The sequence below is a fragment of the Equus quagga genome, chromosome 5, assembly GCF_021613505.1.
Source record: "Equus quagga isolate Etosha38 chromosome 5, UCLA_HA_Equagga_1.0, whole genome shotgun sequence".
Classification (NCBI taxonomy): domain Eukaryota; kingdom Metazoa; phylum Chordata; class Mammalia; order Perissodactyla; family Equidae; genus Equus; species Equus quagga.
In genome coordinates this window covers 5,338,763-5,354,482 of record NC_060271.1, presented here as the reverse complement: position 1 = coordinate 5,354,482, position 15,720 = coordinate 5,338,763, and the positions used below count along the sequence as shown (strand labels likewise).

The 15,720-nt window shown below is 50.6% G+C and overlaps 1 protein-coding gene across 1 annotated transcript; it reads left to right on the top strand.

The window, feature by feature from the left end:
* Window positions 1-597: 597 nt before the first annotated feature.
* MRPL37 (mitochondrial ribosomal protein L37) lies at window positions 598-15,340 on the top strand. The gene is made up of 7 exons (XM_046662008.1): window positions 598-1,008; window positions 4,323-4,506; window positions 4,601-4,716; window positions 7,481-7,666; window positions 9,845-10,002; window positions 13,101-13,304; window positions 15,118-15,340. Exons 1-7 carry the CDS (start codon window positions 663-665, stop codon window positions 15,193-15,195), a joined length of 1,272 nt encoding a protein of 423 aa, XP_046517964.1. The 5' UTR covers window positions 598-662; the 3' UTR covers window positions 15,196-15,340.
* Window positions 15,341-15,720: the final 380 nt, after the last annotated feature.

Below are 15,720 nucleotides of genomic sequence, written 5' to 3'. Positions count from 1 at the left end.
CTTGTTTCCAGGGGGCGGAAGGGGAAATCCCGTGGAAAAGGGAGGAAAGTAACTCACTTTGGGCGCTGGGGGCGAGGCGTGCACCAGGAGTGGTCGGGTGCAGGGCGGTGTGGACAGGGCCACGCTCAGGTTCGGGGGACGCGCGGCGGTAAAAGCGCCCGCGGCGGCGAGAAGCGGGGGAGAGGCAAGGAGCCCTGCAGCGCACCCTCTGCGGGCCGGGCGCGCTGCTGTAGGCACTTCTACCCCTACTTTCACAGCGAGCGACAGGGAGCGTGGAGGCTCCCAGGGAAGTGCTCTCCGGAGCTCCAACTGCTCGGAAGCAGTCAAGGCTGCCCTGAATTCAGCTTTGAAGTCCTGGTGCTCTTCTCCCAGTTCCGTCCCAGCCCCTACACACGACCACTCACCTACACGCCTGCGTCTCCCCTCACATGAGGATCCTTCACGTTCCCTCCCTCCCGGGGAGGCGGAGAAGGTCTCACCAATGAGAAAAATGAGAGCGGCCTGCGGGGTGGGGCAAGGCAAGGAGGCCCTGGCTGTGATTGGTCAAAGTGACTGCCACTCACCAAACGAGCCTTGGCGCCCGGCCCCTTTCGTTCCCAGCAGGCCTTGCGTGCGGGAAGATGGCGGCGTCCAAGTGGAGGTCTTGAGGAGCCCAGAACGGTATGGCGTTGGCGTCGGCGCCCGCAAGGCGGGCGCTGGCTCGCCCGGGACGGCTCGGCCTTGGAGGCTGCGGGGCCCCAAGACGCGGGGCGTACGAGTGGGGAGTGCGCTCCACACGGAAGCCCGAGCCTCCTCCCCGGGACAGGGTGTACGAGATCCCTGGGCTGGAGCCTATCACCTACGCGGGAAAGATGCACTTCATGCCCGGGCTGGCGCGGCCAGTCTTCCCGCCCTGGGACCCGGGATGGACGCACCCGAAGTTCCGCCGCTTGCCCCCGATTCACGAGCAGCCGCTATACAAGGACCAGGCCTGCTACGTCTTCCACCAGCGTTGCCGCCTCCTCGAGGGTGAGGCCCCAGAACGGGCGAGAGGGAACCTTGTTCCTCTGCCCAGCACTGCCCCCAACCTTGTGTGGCCTTGGACAAGTCTTTGAAACACTGTGGGTCTCGGCTTCTTCGTCTGCGAAATGGGGCCGATAGCGTTTCCCATCTTCTGAGAGCCGTCAGGATTAAGAGGGATGTAAAGAGCTGTGCCTGCGTGCGAGAGCGTTAGGGAGCTTGAGTGGCAAAGCGAAAAGACCCGGTTTCTAGGCCTAGCCCTGCCTCTCACCCTCCGTGTGATTTTGGGCAAGTGGCTAAATCTTCCTGAGCCTCCGTTTCCTGTGGAATGGATGGTTTTGACTGGGTGGTCCACTTTTACCTCTCCAGCTCCTGACCCCCCCGGAGATGTAACTGTACCCTTAAGAAATACATGGAGAGGGATTCTGGTGCAAAGAGACAGCAGAAGGAGTGCTTCATCTCCTGGCCTGTCGCCTCACTTCACAGGATTGCTAATTGTGACAGAGAGGGGAAGTAATATGGCCACAGGTATACTGTGGGTTAATAGTGAAGCCAGGACTACAACTCTGGTTTCCTAGGTCAGTGTCCTTTGTCAAAGGGCAGAGCTGAGATGTTTTGAAGAAAAGGGTCTGGACCTAAAAGCCCGCTTCCGCTTCCATTTGACTCTCACTACGAACAAGTCAGAATGACTTGAGCCCAGACCAGTCTGTATGTCTACAGCCTTACCAGAAATTATTTTCCAGAGTCCATGAGGGTGCTTGTTTACTGACAGTATGTTTCCCCACTCTTCCTCCCCATTTTTCCTTGGTCCCTAAATCAGGATGGGGATAGCACAGGTCCTGAAAACACAAAATGGTCGAGGTAAGTGGGAGCAGTGTTTTCCAAAGAGTGATTAGGAAAGAAAGAGACCTGGCAGGATTTGGGGACTAAGCCAGAGAATAAATCCTAGCTTTGAAAAAACTGTAAGTCAACCAGCCAGTCTCGTAAGCTGCTCAAACCCATTCCCGAAAGCTGATTTTCCAGCCTTTAAGCACTTCCGGTGTCCTCACAGAGTGCTGTGAAGGACCTCCCAAGACTTGGCACCCGTGAGTGACCCTGGTAACGTTACCATGTGGATGAATGCATTAGCAGTATTTTAGAAGTTAAGATCACACTCATTTGACTTACACTCGTTTGACTAGGCTGAAAACATACCCTGTGCAGAGAGATTCTGTAAAGGCTGTAATAAAGCCCTGCAACATACAGGGCTAGAGAAGCAGGTTGGGGTAATGGAGAGATCGCGGGCTTTAGGGTCGATAGACTCAGGTTCTCCTCCCAGCCCCATCACTTACAAAGAATGTGGCTTGAAGCAAATTCCTCTCTTCATCCTCCATTCCATAAAATACCATCCAACTTATAGATAAAGCCCCTGGCACAAGGTAGATGGTGATGCTCAGTAAATGGCAGCTCTAAATATTACATATTATTCATATACTAGAACCATAAAATCTTAATATTTTATCTATTTTCAAGTTTAAGGAACAATGGCAGTGTCAGGACTAAAACTCAGATTAGCCAGCTCCTAGTCCAGGATTTTTTCTGCTGCACCACAAAATCCGGAAGTTACGTTTCTAATTGTTTGTGTTTCCGATGTCTTATAAGCCTTAAAGTGAAAAGTCTCATTGCCTTTCATTTATTATCTCAAAAGAAATTGCCTGAGGGTGTCTTCCCCAAAGTGTCATGGCTCCTTTTAATCCTAGACATAGCTTTTCAAAGGAAGATGTGTCTCTGAGTCATAGTGGTGTTTTTCCAGCCAGGATGGATAGCCTGCCAACCAAAGCAGTCACTAACCCTCTGCCAACTTGTGGGCACAGTCACTGAAAGGAATACAGCGTTCACTTTGATCTGAGGGTGGAGGACTGGGGTGTGGGCTTTAATGCAGGACTCAGGGCGCTGGGTCTGCGCCTGTCCCTCCCTTCGGGAAGCCGGGTCTGGGGAAGTGAAGCAAGGGAGTTTTGCCTGGCACCACAGCCTGTCCCGCTGAGAGGAGCCGAGGCTCCTTGATATTTGAAGACTAAGCAGTCTGAATCCCATCTACTTTGGTTTGTTTGTACTCTATCTTTTCCTGAAAAGTATTTGGGGCATCTTACAGAAATTTTACAACACAGCTATATTAAATTAAAACTAGATAGGTGAGGGAATCAGCACAAAGGAAAAAGAAAACCATGAGGAGAGTACAAAAACATCCCTTCTGAGATACTGCTTGCGAAAGGGGCTCTCGGCTTGCTGGCAGTCGACAAATGGTGCAGAGATGGGGTCAGCTGACTAGGCCAGTTGCCTGTAAATAGTTTTATTAGAACACAGCCATGCCCACTCGTTTCCTTGTTGCCTGTGGCTGCTCTTGTGCTGCAGTGGCAGAGTTGAGTAAGTGTGGTAGAGACTGTAGGGCTCGGAAGCTGAAAATAGTTCTTATCTAGCCCTTTAGGAGAGAGTTTGTTGACCCTTGGTATAGAGAAGAACATTTTCAGTTACACAGTTCACCGTGTCTGAAAGATGAAACAGTCCTGGACCCAGGAAAAGCCCCTCCTTCCTGTGCGAAGGCCAGGGAGGGCTTCAGAAGGTTTCACAGAGGGCCCTCTGTAGTAAATAGAACATCGTCAGCATGATCCTTTTGACAAATTCAACAGTATGTTTCTTAGGGCTTCATACAAAAATCTGCTTATAAAATCGTTCATTATAGAACCTCAGGGTTAGATGAGATGTGAAAAATTATCTAAGTGCTCCCAAACTCAGGGCTTCTCAAGTTATTCATGATCCAAAAGTTATTTCCATTATTTCCAAAAGCTGCTTTCCCTTGGTAAAACAGTATGGGCTTCTGTAGGCTGCTTAGCCTACACCTGATAAATGAGGTATATATGGTGTACAGGAGCTTTTCCAGAGGCTGGGGTGTGGGTTAGTAGAAGAGACCTGGGTTCTGAAAGATTGGGATCCAGTGATCTAGTTCCATAGTCCAGGGTCTGTCTGAACCCTGCAGCCAGCAGACAGACCCTTGCCTGCAAGATTCAGCCTTAGGATCTCATCCATCTTTGAATTCCTCCCGTGGCAGGCACTCACGGCCTCAGTAATCAACTGTTAACCATCCTTAAGTAGGCGGTCATTCTTGAGGTTGAGTTGAAATTGGGCTGTCCTAGCTTCGCTGTTTTTAGTTCTTACCCTTTAGATGTCGCAGAACAAATCCTGTCTTTCTCGAGGCAGCCTTTTCCCCAAGATGCTGCCTGCAGGCTTAAGCGTCTCTTCCTGAATCATCGTCTTGTTTTTGTTTTTTGTGACTGGTTACCCCAAAGGTGTAAAGCAGGCCCTCTGGCTTACCAAGGCCAAGTTAATAGAAGGCCTTCCCAAGAAAGTGCTTGGCCTTGTTGAGGATCCAAGGAACCACATAGAGAACCAAGATGAACGTGTTCTGAACGTGATCTCTCATGCCCGTCTCTGGCACTCCACTGAAGACATCCCCAAACGAGAGACCTACTGGTAAGTGTCCCCTGAATCAATAAGATTTCCATTTGGTGGATCTTGGAGTCAACCTGTTGCTTTATATCTCCAAGTGTCTCTTCTCTTCTCCAAGCCCAGTCATTGTGGACAGCCTGATACAGCTGTGTAAATCCCAGATTCTCAAGCATCCTTCTCTGGCCAAGCGAATCTGCGCCCAGAACTACAGGTTATCCACCACCTGGAATCGAGGTTGGTCATCTTGGACACCAGAAAGCCTTGGTCTGTTTTTTATCTTTCTACTCTTAGCCCCACCACCAGCTCACATCAACCCCCCATCCCTCAGTACCTATCCTCATTTCCATCCTTCATGGTCCAATTTGTAAGCTCAGAGACAACCTTAATATCATTAGCCATAGCCCAGCCTTTTTTGTTTTAGTCACTTCTTTCCAAGACTGTTAACTCAACCCTGTCTGTTGAGTGCCTCTGAGTGCCTAAATGTGGACGGTAAGGAAGGACTGAAGCACACAGTCTCTCCCCTCACAAAGCTCATCTTCCACTGCAAGAGCTTTCTTACTCCATTCGTGCTTTCCTCCTTTTCCGAATCCATTGTCCACACAGCTGCGAGAGTGATCTTTCTAAAGTGCAAGTCTTTTTATGTCCCTCCCGTTTCAAAGCCATCCCTGTCTCCCGATAGCTTAAACCATTTATCATGGTCTCCCAGGCCCTCTGTGATTTGGCCACCACCTAGTCTTTCTAGTGTTCATCTCCTGCTTGACTCTTCCGCCCCCATCCCCAAATTTACACTGGAGCCACTTGCAGCTTTTTGGTATCAAGCTTTTATACCTTTGTGCCTTTGTACATGCTGTACGTTCTGTCTGGAATATTCTCTTCCCCTTTCTTCATGTGACTAAATTCTGCTTGTCTGCAAGACTCAACTCAGCCCCCTTCCTATGTGAATCCATAGGTTAGCTATTCCTCCTCTGTTCCCTATACCCATTATGTCTATTTTTGTCATAGCGCACATTATACTATATTGTAATTATCTAATATCCTTTCTGTCTGCCCCACTAAACTGTGAACTGCCGATGGCAGGGACTGTGTCTTATTCATTTTTGTCTGCGGTGTCTAACAGTTCATGGCACACAGTAGGTGCTGACGGAAGGGAGAAGTGAATGAATACTGAATCAGGTGTTTTGTGTAGGCATGTTCAGAGTACACGGTGTTCCAATTGGTGGAATCCTGGAGCAGGGAAACCAGCTATGGAATAATTTGGGGTTTTCAGGACATCTGCTTGGTCAGGTTTTTCCAGCCTGCCCCTTTGACTATGGACTTCCTGGCGAGGAGTCAGCTTTGCAGAGGTAGTGGCGCCGCTAAGGAAGTTAGTGAGCCTCATAAATAGAGGAGTACTCGTTGGCCCATGATCAAGTATTAGCTCTAATTAAACTGCCCCGTTTGGAGCTGTCGCTGGAGGAGGGGTGTGGAGGGAAGTGAGTTGGAAACCACACTAGCCTGGTCTGTGGGGAGAGTCTAAACCAGGGGGAGGAGAGGTCCAGGCACATTTATCTTCTTGCAGATCCTATGTGAGGAAACAGGAAATGCTTTAGAAAACTATTCTAGAGGGGTGAATATGATGTATTTTAACAAAACAGATCAGAATTTATCCATCCACAGATGTAGTGTCCCTTTTTTACATACCCAGGAAGGGAGGTCACATGCTCATTAAATGACAGTGCTGTTGGCCAAACCAGTTTTTAGACATAAGATCATCGACCTTGGTCCGTTACCATCACACTGCAATTTGACGATTTGTAAAAACCCCAGCACCTTCCGAGGAAGATTTGCCTCCATGGAGATTCCTCAGGAGGCCATTCTCAAGGAGTCTTTCCAGGCACATTTTGTCTGGTGGTGGCATGCGGCCTGCTGTGGGGACCTCTGTGAAGGGCGTCCACACACGTCCACAGTGGATATTCACAGTGACAGGCCTGCTGATGCGTCAGACGTGAATCTGTTTCCTCACACACCTCTGTCTCCCTGGAGCAGCTGTGCTAATCCAACTTAAGTGAGGCTTTCTGACTGGTCTGATCTGTTTCACTCCTGCTGTTCAGGACAACCTTGCCCTTCTGGCTTTACTAGCCTTCCTCCTCAGCCTGTAGTCTCAGTGCTTCTCTCTCTCCATCCCTCCTTCCCTACCTTATCACACTCTGGTCGTCTGGATTTATTTCCCTAAGCTCTGCTGTGGACTAGCACACCTCCATGCCTTTGCACATGTTATTCCTCCTTCTCTAGAATGTTTGCCTCCCCTTTCTTTGCCTGGCAGACTCTCACCCAGTGGTTTTCAGCTAAGGGCAGTTTTGCCCTCTAGGGGAGGTTTGGCGTTGTCTGGAGACATTTTTGATTGTCAGTGACTTGAACCAGGTCGGGAGGCGTTCTACTGGCGTCTAGTGCGTAGAGGTCAGGGATGCTGCCACACGTCCTGCGGCGCACAGGACAGCCTCCCTTACCAAAGAATTATGTGGTGCAGCATGTGGATCGTGCCAAAGTTGGCACACTCTGCCCTTGTCCATCCTTCAGACCCTAGTTTGAAGGCATTACCTGTCTCAGGAAGCTTCCCAGAGGAGGTCAGTTTGCCCCACCTCTACCATCTCCTAGTACGGTTCATACTTTTGTTGTAGCACTTACTACCTGGCGAGCTCTCTGAGAGCAAGAATAACTTGCAGTCATCTCTGGGTCCCCCGCTTAGAGCAGGTGCTTGGGAAGATCTGTGTGGGGTAGCCCTGAACCCACAGGGCCACCAGGCCTCAAGGTTCATTGGAAGGGAACCCAGGAAGAAGAGTGCATTGGTGCATCCCCTCTCAAAAATCCCAGGATTAACATCTTAACCGAAAGTTTTGTTTTCTGTGATTAGGCTGATCAGCTAGGAAAGCTATAAAAGACTCATGGAGCATGGCGGGATGAGGGCTTAGACTTTGCGAGCTCGGAGCAGGCTAGACTAATCGTCTCTCTCCCCTTTTAGAATCTCTGCTCCTTCAGGTCCGTGGTTCTAGTGGAGCCCGACTGAATGCCAAGGATCCTCTGCCCCCCATTGCCTCCAGAGAGGAGGTTGAAGCTACTAAGAATCATGTTCTTGAGACCTTCTATCCCATATCTCCCACTATTGATCTTCAGGAATCCAATGTTTATGATGTGGAAGATGACACAGGTGCGTATCAAAGCCTTTGACTTTCAGGCAGTGTGAGATGAGGGACGTGCTTTCTCTGAAGATGCATGTACTAGCCTGTGAGCTACTGCGTACAGTTATCCCCATTTTATAGGTAGGGAAACTAAGGCTCAGGGAGGTTAAGTGAGTTGCTCAAAGGCTGACTTTGCTTTTGACCCTGTTACTTCAGAGTTTTAATGGGTAGCTTGAGGGCCTTTTGACCAGGCGCCAGATATTTCCTTTATTCATAGGTCCCTTGAAAGACACCCTCTTTCTCTCTACCTTGTCAACTCTGGCCAACCTCCTGCTAGGACTGAGGAAGCCCCACAGGTCTTGACTGGGACTCTTCATCCAGAAGCCTTCAAACAAGGCACCGCCATCTACCCAGTCAGCCAAGACAGAAACTAGGGAGTCAGGCCAGGCGGGCTCGCAGTGCCTGCCATCCACTCAGTCATTATGAGCTGCAGCGTCTTCCTCCTAACCTCGCTTCATTTCCACAGCTGCAACCCAGGTCAGTCACCACTGTCTGTCACCCACCCTGTTGCCACAACCTCCCAGCCGGTCAGTCTGACCCAGGCTGTTTTCTCTCTGGTCCACCTAGTTCACAGTTCGAGAGGAGCCTTTCTAAAACCCAGGTTTAATCCCATCTCTCCATGCCCGCCTTCAAATGCCTATTGGATAGTTTGAACTCCTAGGCTTGTCACGTGACGGCCTTCACAGCTGCCCTCTGCCCCTCTCCAGCTTCATCTTGCCTGCCTCCGCCACGCCTCCCCCCCACCCCATCCCCTTTATTCCAACTCTGCTTAACGCATCATGGCCTTTCTTACCGCCATGCTCTGGCACTTCCTCTTCCCTCTGTCTGGAACTTTTGACCTTTCACCTCTTTTTGTCTTCAGCTTGATAACTCCTCATCTTTCACAATTGATCTTAGAAATCACTTCTTCCCACAAATGCTCTGGGATCTTCCAGTCTCATCAGGGGCTTTCACCTGTCCTCCCAAAGCCTCCTGACTCACCTCATCCCTCTGTATGGGTGTGACCAGTTTTCCTGTCTGTCTGCCCTTAGACTTTGTGAGCTCCTCAAAGGCAGTGGCAGGCTCTGCTTGACCGTGTTCATCCCTGCCTTAGAGCTTGGCACGTAGTGAGTGCTGAGTGTTGGGTACTTACGTGCGCAGTGCAACCGAAGCGAGGACTGGGGCGGACGGGAAGACCAGGTTTCTCTTTCTTAAGGCCTGCTTTCCTCTGGGATTTTCAGAGCCCACATTTCCCCGGCTCCTTTTGTCCTCCTTTTCGCCCACTTGCCCTATTCCAGGTCAGTCATTCTCGAAGCCCCAGCCTACCAACATTGGCTCGCAGCCATTAAGGGGAGGGGAATGATGACCTGGCAGGTTCTAAACTGACTCTCAGCACCGGTGTTGTGCAGGTCACTTGTGAGGTGTGAGGCAAGTCATTTGTTACTAATAAAAGAATTGAGTTTTGCAAATCATTTGCTTTTTGAAAAAATAATTACCATAAATTTCAGTTATCCTACTAATATCACTGTCATCTGTGTGCTTGAATAAGAGAGAAAGGGGTGGAGTAGAGCTATCGTGCAAGAATCACCCATCAAAGGTTGGCAGACATTTTCTGTAAAGAGCTAAATGGTAAATATTTTAGGTTTTGCAGGCCACATATGGTCTCTGTCGCAGACACTCAGTAGCCATATGTAAATGAGTGGGCGCAGAACAGGCAGGAGGCCAGATTTGGCCCGTGGGCTGCAGCTTGCCAGCCCCTGAGCTGTAGTGATGATGTGCACCTTGACTGAGGCTCTGCAGTGCCCACACTGAGCTGAGGTGAGGCGGCTTTCCCGAGGCTTTGGAGCAGGCTGATTAATCTGTGTATTTTAAAATTTTTTTTTAAAGATTGGCACCTGAGCTAACATCTGTTGCCAGTCTTTTTTTTCCCTCTTCTTCTCCCCAAAGCCCCCAGTATACAGTTATATATTCTAGTTGTGGGTCCTTCTAGCTGTGGCATGTGGGACGCCGCCTCAGCGTGGCCTGATGAGTGGTGCCGTGTTCGCACCCAGGATCCGAACCAGCGAAACCCCGGGCCACCGAAGCGGAGCGAGTGAACTTAACCACTCAGCCACGGGGCCGGCTCCTGATTAATCTTTTCCACTCCCACGTCATTACATATCTTGCAGGATTCCGGGAGGGTTATCCTTACCCCTATCCGCACACCTTGTATTTCCTCGAGACAGCCAATTTACGACCACACCGCTTTCAACCAGATCAGCTGCGGGCCAAGATGATTCTGTTTGCCTTTGGCAACGCCCTGGCTCAGGCTCGGCTCCTTTATGGGGTACGTATGTGCAGAAGACCACCGAGCTGCTTTGCATGGTGTCAGTCTCCTGCCTTATACTGCTCAGGAAAGGAAGGGGGCCTGGGGGGACTCCTTGCTGGACTGGGGAGTTTTAAACCGGAGAGGCGTTTGCACTCACCCTACATAGATGAACTGACATCTACTGCGGGCCTACTCTGTGCCTGTCGTTTTCATAAAATACCCCATTTGTTGATCACAATAGCCCACAAGATTTCATCTTGATTCCAGTTTTCCACATTAGGCCACTGAATCACAGGGAGGCCAAGCAGCTTATCCAGCGTTACACAGCAGTAAGTGTTGGAGAAAGGATTGGGAGCAGGTATACCCAACTCCTAAGGCTTCAGTTATTTGTGCTTCAGCACGGTGCCTCTGTTCTGTAGTATCGGAACCGAGCACAAGGCTCCATCAGGCGGTAGGGATGGCCCAGACCTGCCTGCCAAGTCAGGACAGGTTCTGGGGACCCAAGATACCACTTGGTGGTAGCCCCTTGATTCTAAGAGGAGGTCTCAGGGACCGAGATGATACAGAATGCAGGCTAAGTGATTGTCACACAGAGCTGTCCGAAGATTTTGGGAAAGCCTGGTCTGGGAGCAAGGGCCCTCAGGGAGGAGATGGCAATATGGGAGCCCCAAAGCAGGCCTGGGACACTAGAAACCCGGTCTTGTGGAGGGGGCAGTGAGAGAAGAGTGTTTTTAAGAGCTGCTGCCAGGCTTCCAGGTCTTGGTTAGAACCTGAGGCCCTCCTGTAGGAGTGATGAAATTCAGAATGTTTTGTTTCCCATCTTAGTCAGTCTAGGAACTAGACGGGGTTGGGGAGGTGTGGTTAGCCAAATGAGATGGGGAGTAGAGTGGACTTGCGTGTATTGAGCATTTGCTACATGCCAGATGTTTAATTAGGGTTCTTTATATCAGTGGTTCTCAAAATATGCTCCTGGATTAGCAGGATGAGCATCATCTGGGGACTTGTTGGAGATGTAGATTCTCAGACCCACCCCGGACCTGTTGCGTCAGAAACCCTGGGGGTGGGCCCGGCAGGCAGTGTTTTAACAGGCCCACCCGATGATGCTAATACAAGCTCAAGTCTGCAAACCACTGCACTGAAATTTGAGAACCACTGCATTATTTAATCCTTGTAGCAACCCCCCGTGGCAGAGACTATTAGCTTCATTTTACAGATGAAGAAACTGAGGCTCAAGGAGGCTAAGTAACTTACCAGAGTTACACAGCTAAGAGATTAGCAGCTGTCACATCTTTACTTGACCTTCTTGTGTCTTTCTAATCCTTGGAAGGTTATCTTTATTCCCATTCTCTGATTATATACTTCCTGAAGGCTCTGGAAGGTTAGGTAGCTTGCCCAAGATCCTCCAGCTTAGGAGTGGGGAGCAAGCATTGAAGCCCTGATCCCTCCAGCTTGGAAGGGTGGTGCTGCCTGCCTACTCTGGGGCAGGGCAAGGAGGCAGAGATAGTCATATGCCAGGTCCCTGGCCTGCAGGCTCATTGCAGTGTCTGTGCCAGCTATTGCCAGCAGAGCATGGGTAGCAACACTGCCACTAATTGCCACCCAGTTGGGTAGGAGAGGAGGCCTCCCCCAGCCCCTCCAGGTACAAATTATTCCTGGGGTTGTGAAGTTGAGCAATTACGGGAAGAGCCTCCGTGTAAAAGGTAAAATTGCTGAGAAATTTATGTACTACCTGCAGTTTTATTGATCTGTAGAGGGAGATAAGAGTCAATACAGAATTCTCAGCTAACACTTAGAGGTACTTTTCTTTTTATTTATTTCTCATGCAGCTAAGAACAGGTATTTTTAAGGCCAGCAGTCCCGAGGTGGCCCACATGGAGGTCTGACATTAGCTATTGCTAACGTCAGATTCAGCCCTGGAGCGGTGAATGTGGGCAGCATTTTTGAATCAAGGGTGCTCCGTTTCCTGGGGCCTGCCTATTTGATCTTTGTCCAGTGGGTAGCAGTCACCAAACTAGATTGCTGTGAAGTCTCAGTAGGGTGAACGTATGATTCATTATCCAAACTGGGACATTACTGGGAGTGGAGAGAGGGGCTGCTCTCAGATAACAGTGGAAAACTGGGTATAAACCAGAACGGTAGGGTTTTTAGTGATTTCATAGCCTGGGGTCTGGTCCTGGCTGGAACCTCATGATGGGTGACCTTGAGCAAATTATATCACCTCTCTTAACCTCAGTTTCCTCGTCCATTAAGTGGGAATTTGCCACTAGATTTATGAGATTAGAGGTGACTTTATGTAAAACTGACATGCGTGGCACGTGAGAGGCCTTCAATAAATGGGTGCTAGTATTATTACTGTCACCATGTGGCACTCATCGAAAGAGAATTAGCAAATGTGTTGACTGAAATCCTGATGCTGACAGCTGTGGAGGGGACACTCCAGAATCTGACGTGTTCTCAGAGTTGCTCTGACAGCCTGAAGCCCAGGACAATGACTGCCTGCAGGCTCAGGGCATTGCCAGGTGCCAGGCCCTTTGGAATGAGGCAGAAATGGAAGATGTGCGTGATCTAGCATTAGCCAGACAGGGTTCTACTGCCGCACATCTTTGTGATTTCAGAAAAGTCACTTTGCCTCACCGAGTCTCAGTCTCCTCATCTGTCAAATGGAGTGAAAACTGAATGAGGTTTTATTATATTCATTGACCCTCCAGGTTAACATTTGACAGAGCTGCGGTCATATTGTTGCTATCAGATAACGCCGTGAGTTTGAGGGATTTCCTGTCAGTAACCTCCCAGCTCACCTTCCTGTACCATGCAGCTTGCATGATAATCGCCTCTCAGTGGCAGGAACTACTACTTTAACATGCTCAGCTTGCAGAGCAGTCACCCAGAGGCTACGAGGCATCTGAGACCAGGCAGAGCTAGGCTGGGTGAGGGAGGGGAGGCCTGGCCCTGGATAGTGCCCTGAACTCCTCGTTCTGTTTTCACTGTCCCATGGTGAAACCATGGAATGGGGGTGGGTGCTTGTTTGAAAGGCCAGAACTAGGAATTGCCCAGTCTGTGCTGTTCTCACACCCTACGGCTTCTGACTTGATTTACTTGTCCTCTTTGCCTTTTAGAATGACACTAAAGTTTTGGAGCAGCCAGTAGTTGTGCAGAGTGTGGGCACCGATGGACGTGTCTTCCAGTTCTTGGTGTTGCAACTGAATACCACAGATCTGGCCTCTAATGAAGGTGTCAAGAATCTGGTCTGGGTGGACTCAGACCAGCTCCTCTATCAGCATTTTTGGTGTCTCCCAGTGGTCAAAAAGAAGGTGGTTGTGGTAAGTCCAGCCCCTTGCAGCCTGGTGATCGGACCAGGGCTATGACCGTCCTGCCCAGAGTGAGCCGGGGGTGGGGTTGAAGGGATCCTTATGAGTGGGGCCCTGGCTTTAGGAACTGCATGCCTAGGATCTCTGCCTGGAGGGCTACTTCATCCCTGCCCATCACCTGAAATGGTACCTCCCGCCCTCAGCCCTGCCCAGCTCTTCCCCTCGCCTCCCGCTTCCCCCCAACCCTACCACGCCCAGCTCCTCACGGCTCCCCATGTGCCCTGCACCTTCAGTAGCTCTGGATCGCAGCAGATGCTGCTGCTTTTGAATAGGAGGCTTCTCCCTTCTTTCTCGCTCACCTTCCTCCCGCATTTCTCTTTCATCTGCCATCCTCTCCTTGTCCTTCCGGGTTTAGCATAAGGACCTACCATCCCACTCCCAGCCTCAGTGAAGTGCCTCCGGCGCCTCCCATAGCCCCTGCGTCCCCTGTTCAGCACCATTCTGTAGTTCCCTGTTTTCTTGTTTTTCTCCTCCATCACACTGAGCTCCGAGCTCCTTGAAGGCAGGGCCTGGGGATGATGCATTCGTCCATTCGTTCCACAGATGTGCATTTCCTCCCATGGCATTGTCACCGCTGTACCCCCAGTGCTCAGCGGACAGAGTCCAGGCCTGCTTTCGATGCAGTGGGCGGTGATAATGTCTCAGCAAATCCAGAATGTAACGTAAGGCGGTGATCAGCACTGAAGAGACCTAAAGCAGGATCGGGGACGAGAGAGAATAGTAGGGGTACTGCCAGCCCTGGGTCTCTCTGTGTCCCCTGTCCCCACCCAGGGCCTGAGGAGATTTGCTCAATGGGGCTGCTGAGCCTTTGAGCATTATCAGCATGTCAGTGTAGAATGAGTTCTCCAGCACCTGTCAGTGTTGTTTCTACTCCTGAAATGCCTCCTGGGTCTGGGCCCTTGACACTGGTCTCTCACCTGCACAGCCACACCGGCCACCTCGCATCTCTAAGCTCTTAGTTGTGCACTCCCTCTCCCCTTTGTGTCTTCAGCTCCTCTTCCTTCCAGAATACTCCTTTAGTGCCAGACCCATCCTGGTTTGGTCAGATGGCTCCTCTTTACCTCTCCAACTTCAGCTCCTGGCTCACCTGCCTTTCCCCCACCAACCCCGCCCCCACGAGTACTGGCCCTGGGTTCCAGCCTCACCCTGGCTCTCTGGACCAGTGCATGTCCTGGGCTCTCTGAAGTCTCCTTCCTTTTCTTTCTCTTTCTGGCCCGTTCTGCCTGCCCTTTCAGACGCATTCATACATGGTCTCTTCTGTGTGTGGAAGTCAGTGAGCTCGTCATTTTCTCCCTTGCTTTCTTAGCATCTTTTTCCTACCTCTATTATGAGGCCCGTCACCTTTTCTTATCACTATTTGAGCGCCTGGCTGTAAGCTTCCTGAGGACAGGAGCTAGACTCAAGTCGCTCTTGGGTTCCCCGCACTGGGCACAGGCCCAGTACGGAGAGAGAGGGTGCCTGATACGTGTGTGGAACGAGTGAGGGACTATCGTCTGTTTGTTTGTGGTGGTCAAGTGAGAGGGATTAGGGGTGAGGTAGTGTCCGCAGATGATCTGGCTGGACGGTGCTGGGAGTGCTTCCTGTCCCTCCTCCTCTCCGCCCAGCCCCTCGGGCGTCTCTTTGGGCCAGCTCCCAGGGCCCCTCCTTGGTCCTCAAGAGGAAGGGTTGTTGTCCAGGCACTTAGGATTTGCAGAAAACCGACCTTTGTTTTAATTGCTGCCATTAAACCTAGTAGCAGGATCCTAATGGGCTGTGTTCTTTCCAGGAACCTGTTGGGCCGACTGGTTTCCAGCCAGAGACATTCAGGAAGTTTTTAGCTCTGTATTTGCATGGTGCTGTGTGAGCCAAGGACGGTTCTACGACCTGAAGCCCCCTCGCCCCCTCCCACCGACGAGCCTGCATCCTGGTTGGTGCCTGGGTCCCGGCCCGGAGCCTTGGTGCCCTTTTGGGCTGGTGGTCTCGCTGACAATAAAGAGCCCTTCCGCTGCCCTGGAGCCTGTGCTTGGTGTGAGGGTGCTGCCAGGAAGGCCCCGCTGTGAGCCTGCCTCCACTCAAGTGCAGGCGCTGGAGCTGGTGTGCTCTAGTTTAAGCCCGGCTCTGCTCATGACCCATTTTGTGACTTTAGGTAAGAATCTTCATCTCTCTGAGTTTCAATGTCTTCATCTGAAACCTGGGGCTAATATGACCTACCTCGTTTTGAAGACTATAGATTATGTAGTGTCTGCCACATAGTAGGTCCTCTGTGATGGTCACTAGGTTCTTATGGAGTTGTTTAAATTATGGACACTTTCCACAAGTGACTGCAGAAAATCTGAATAGAATGTTCATTGTAGGTTTCTCACTAGTATCCTGATTAATGGATCAAGTA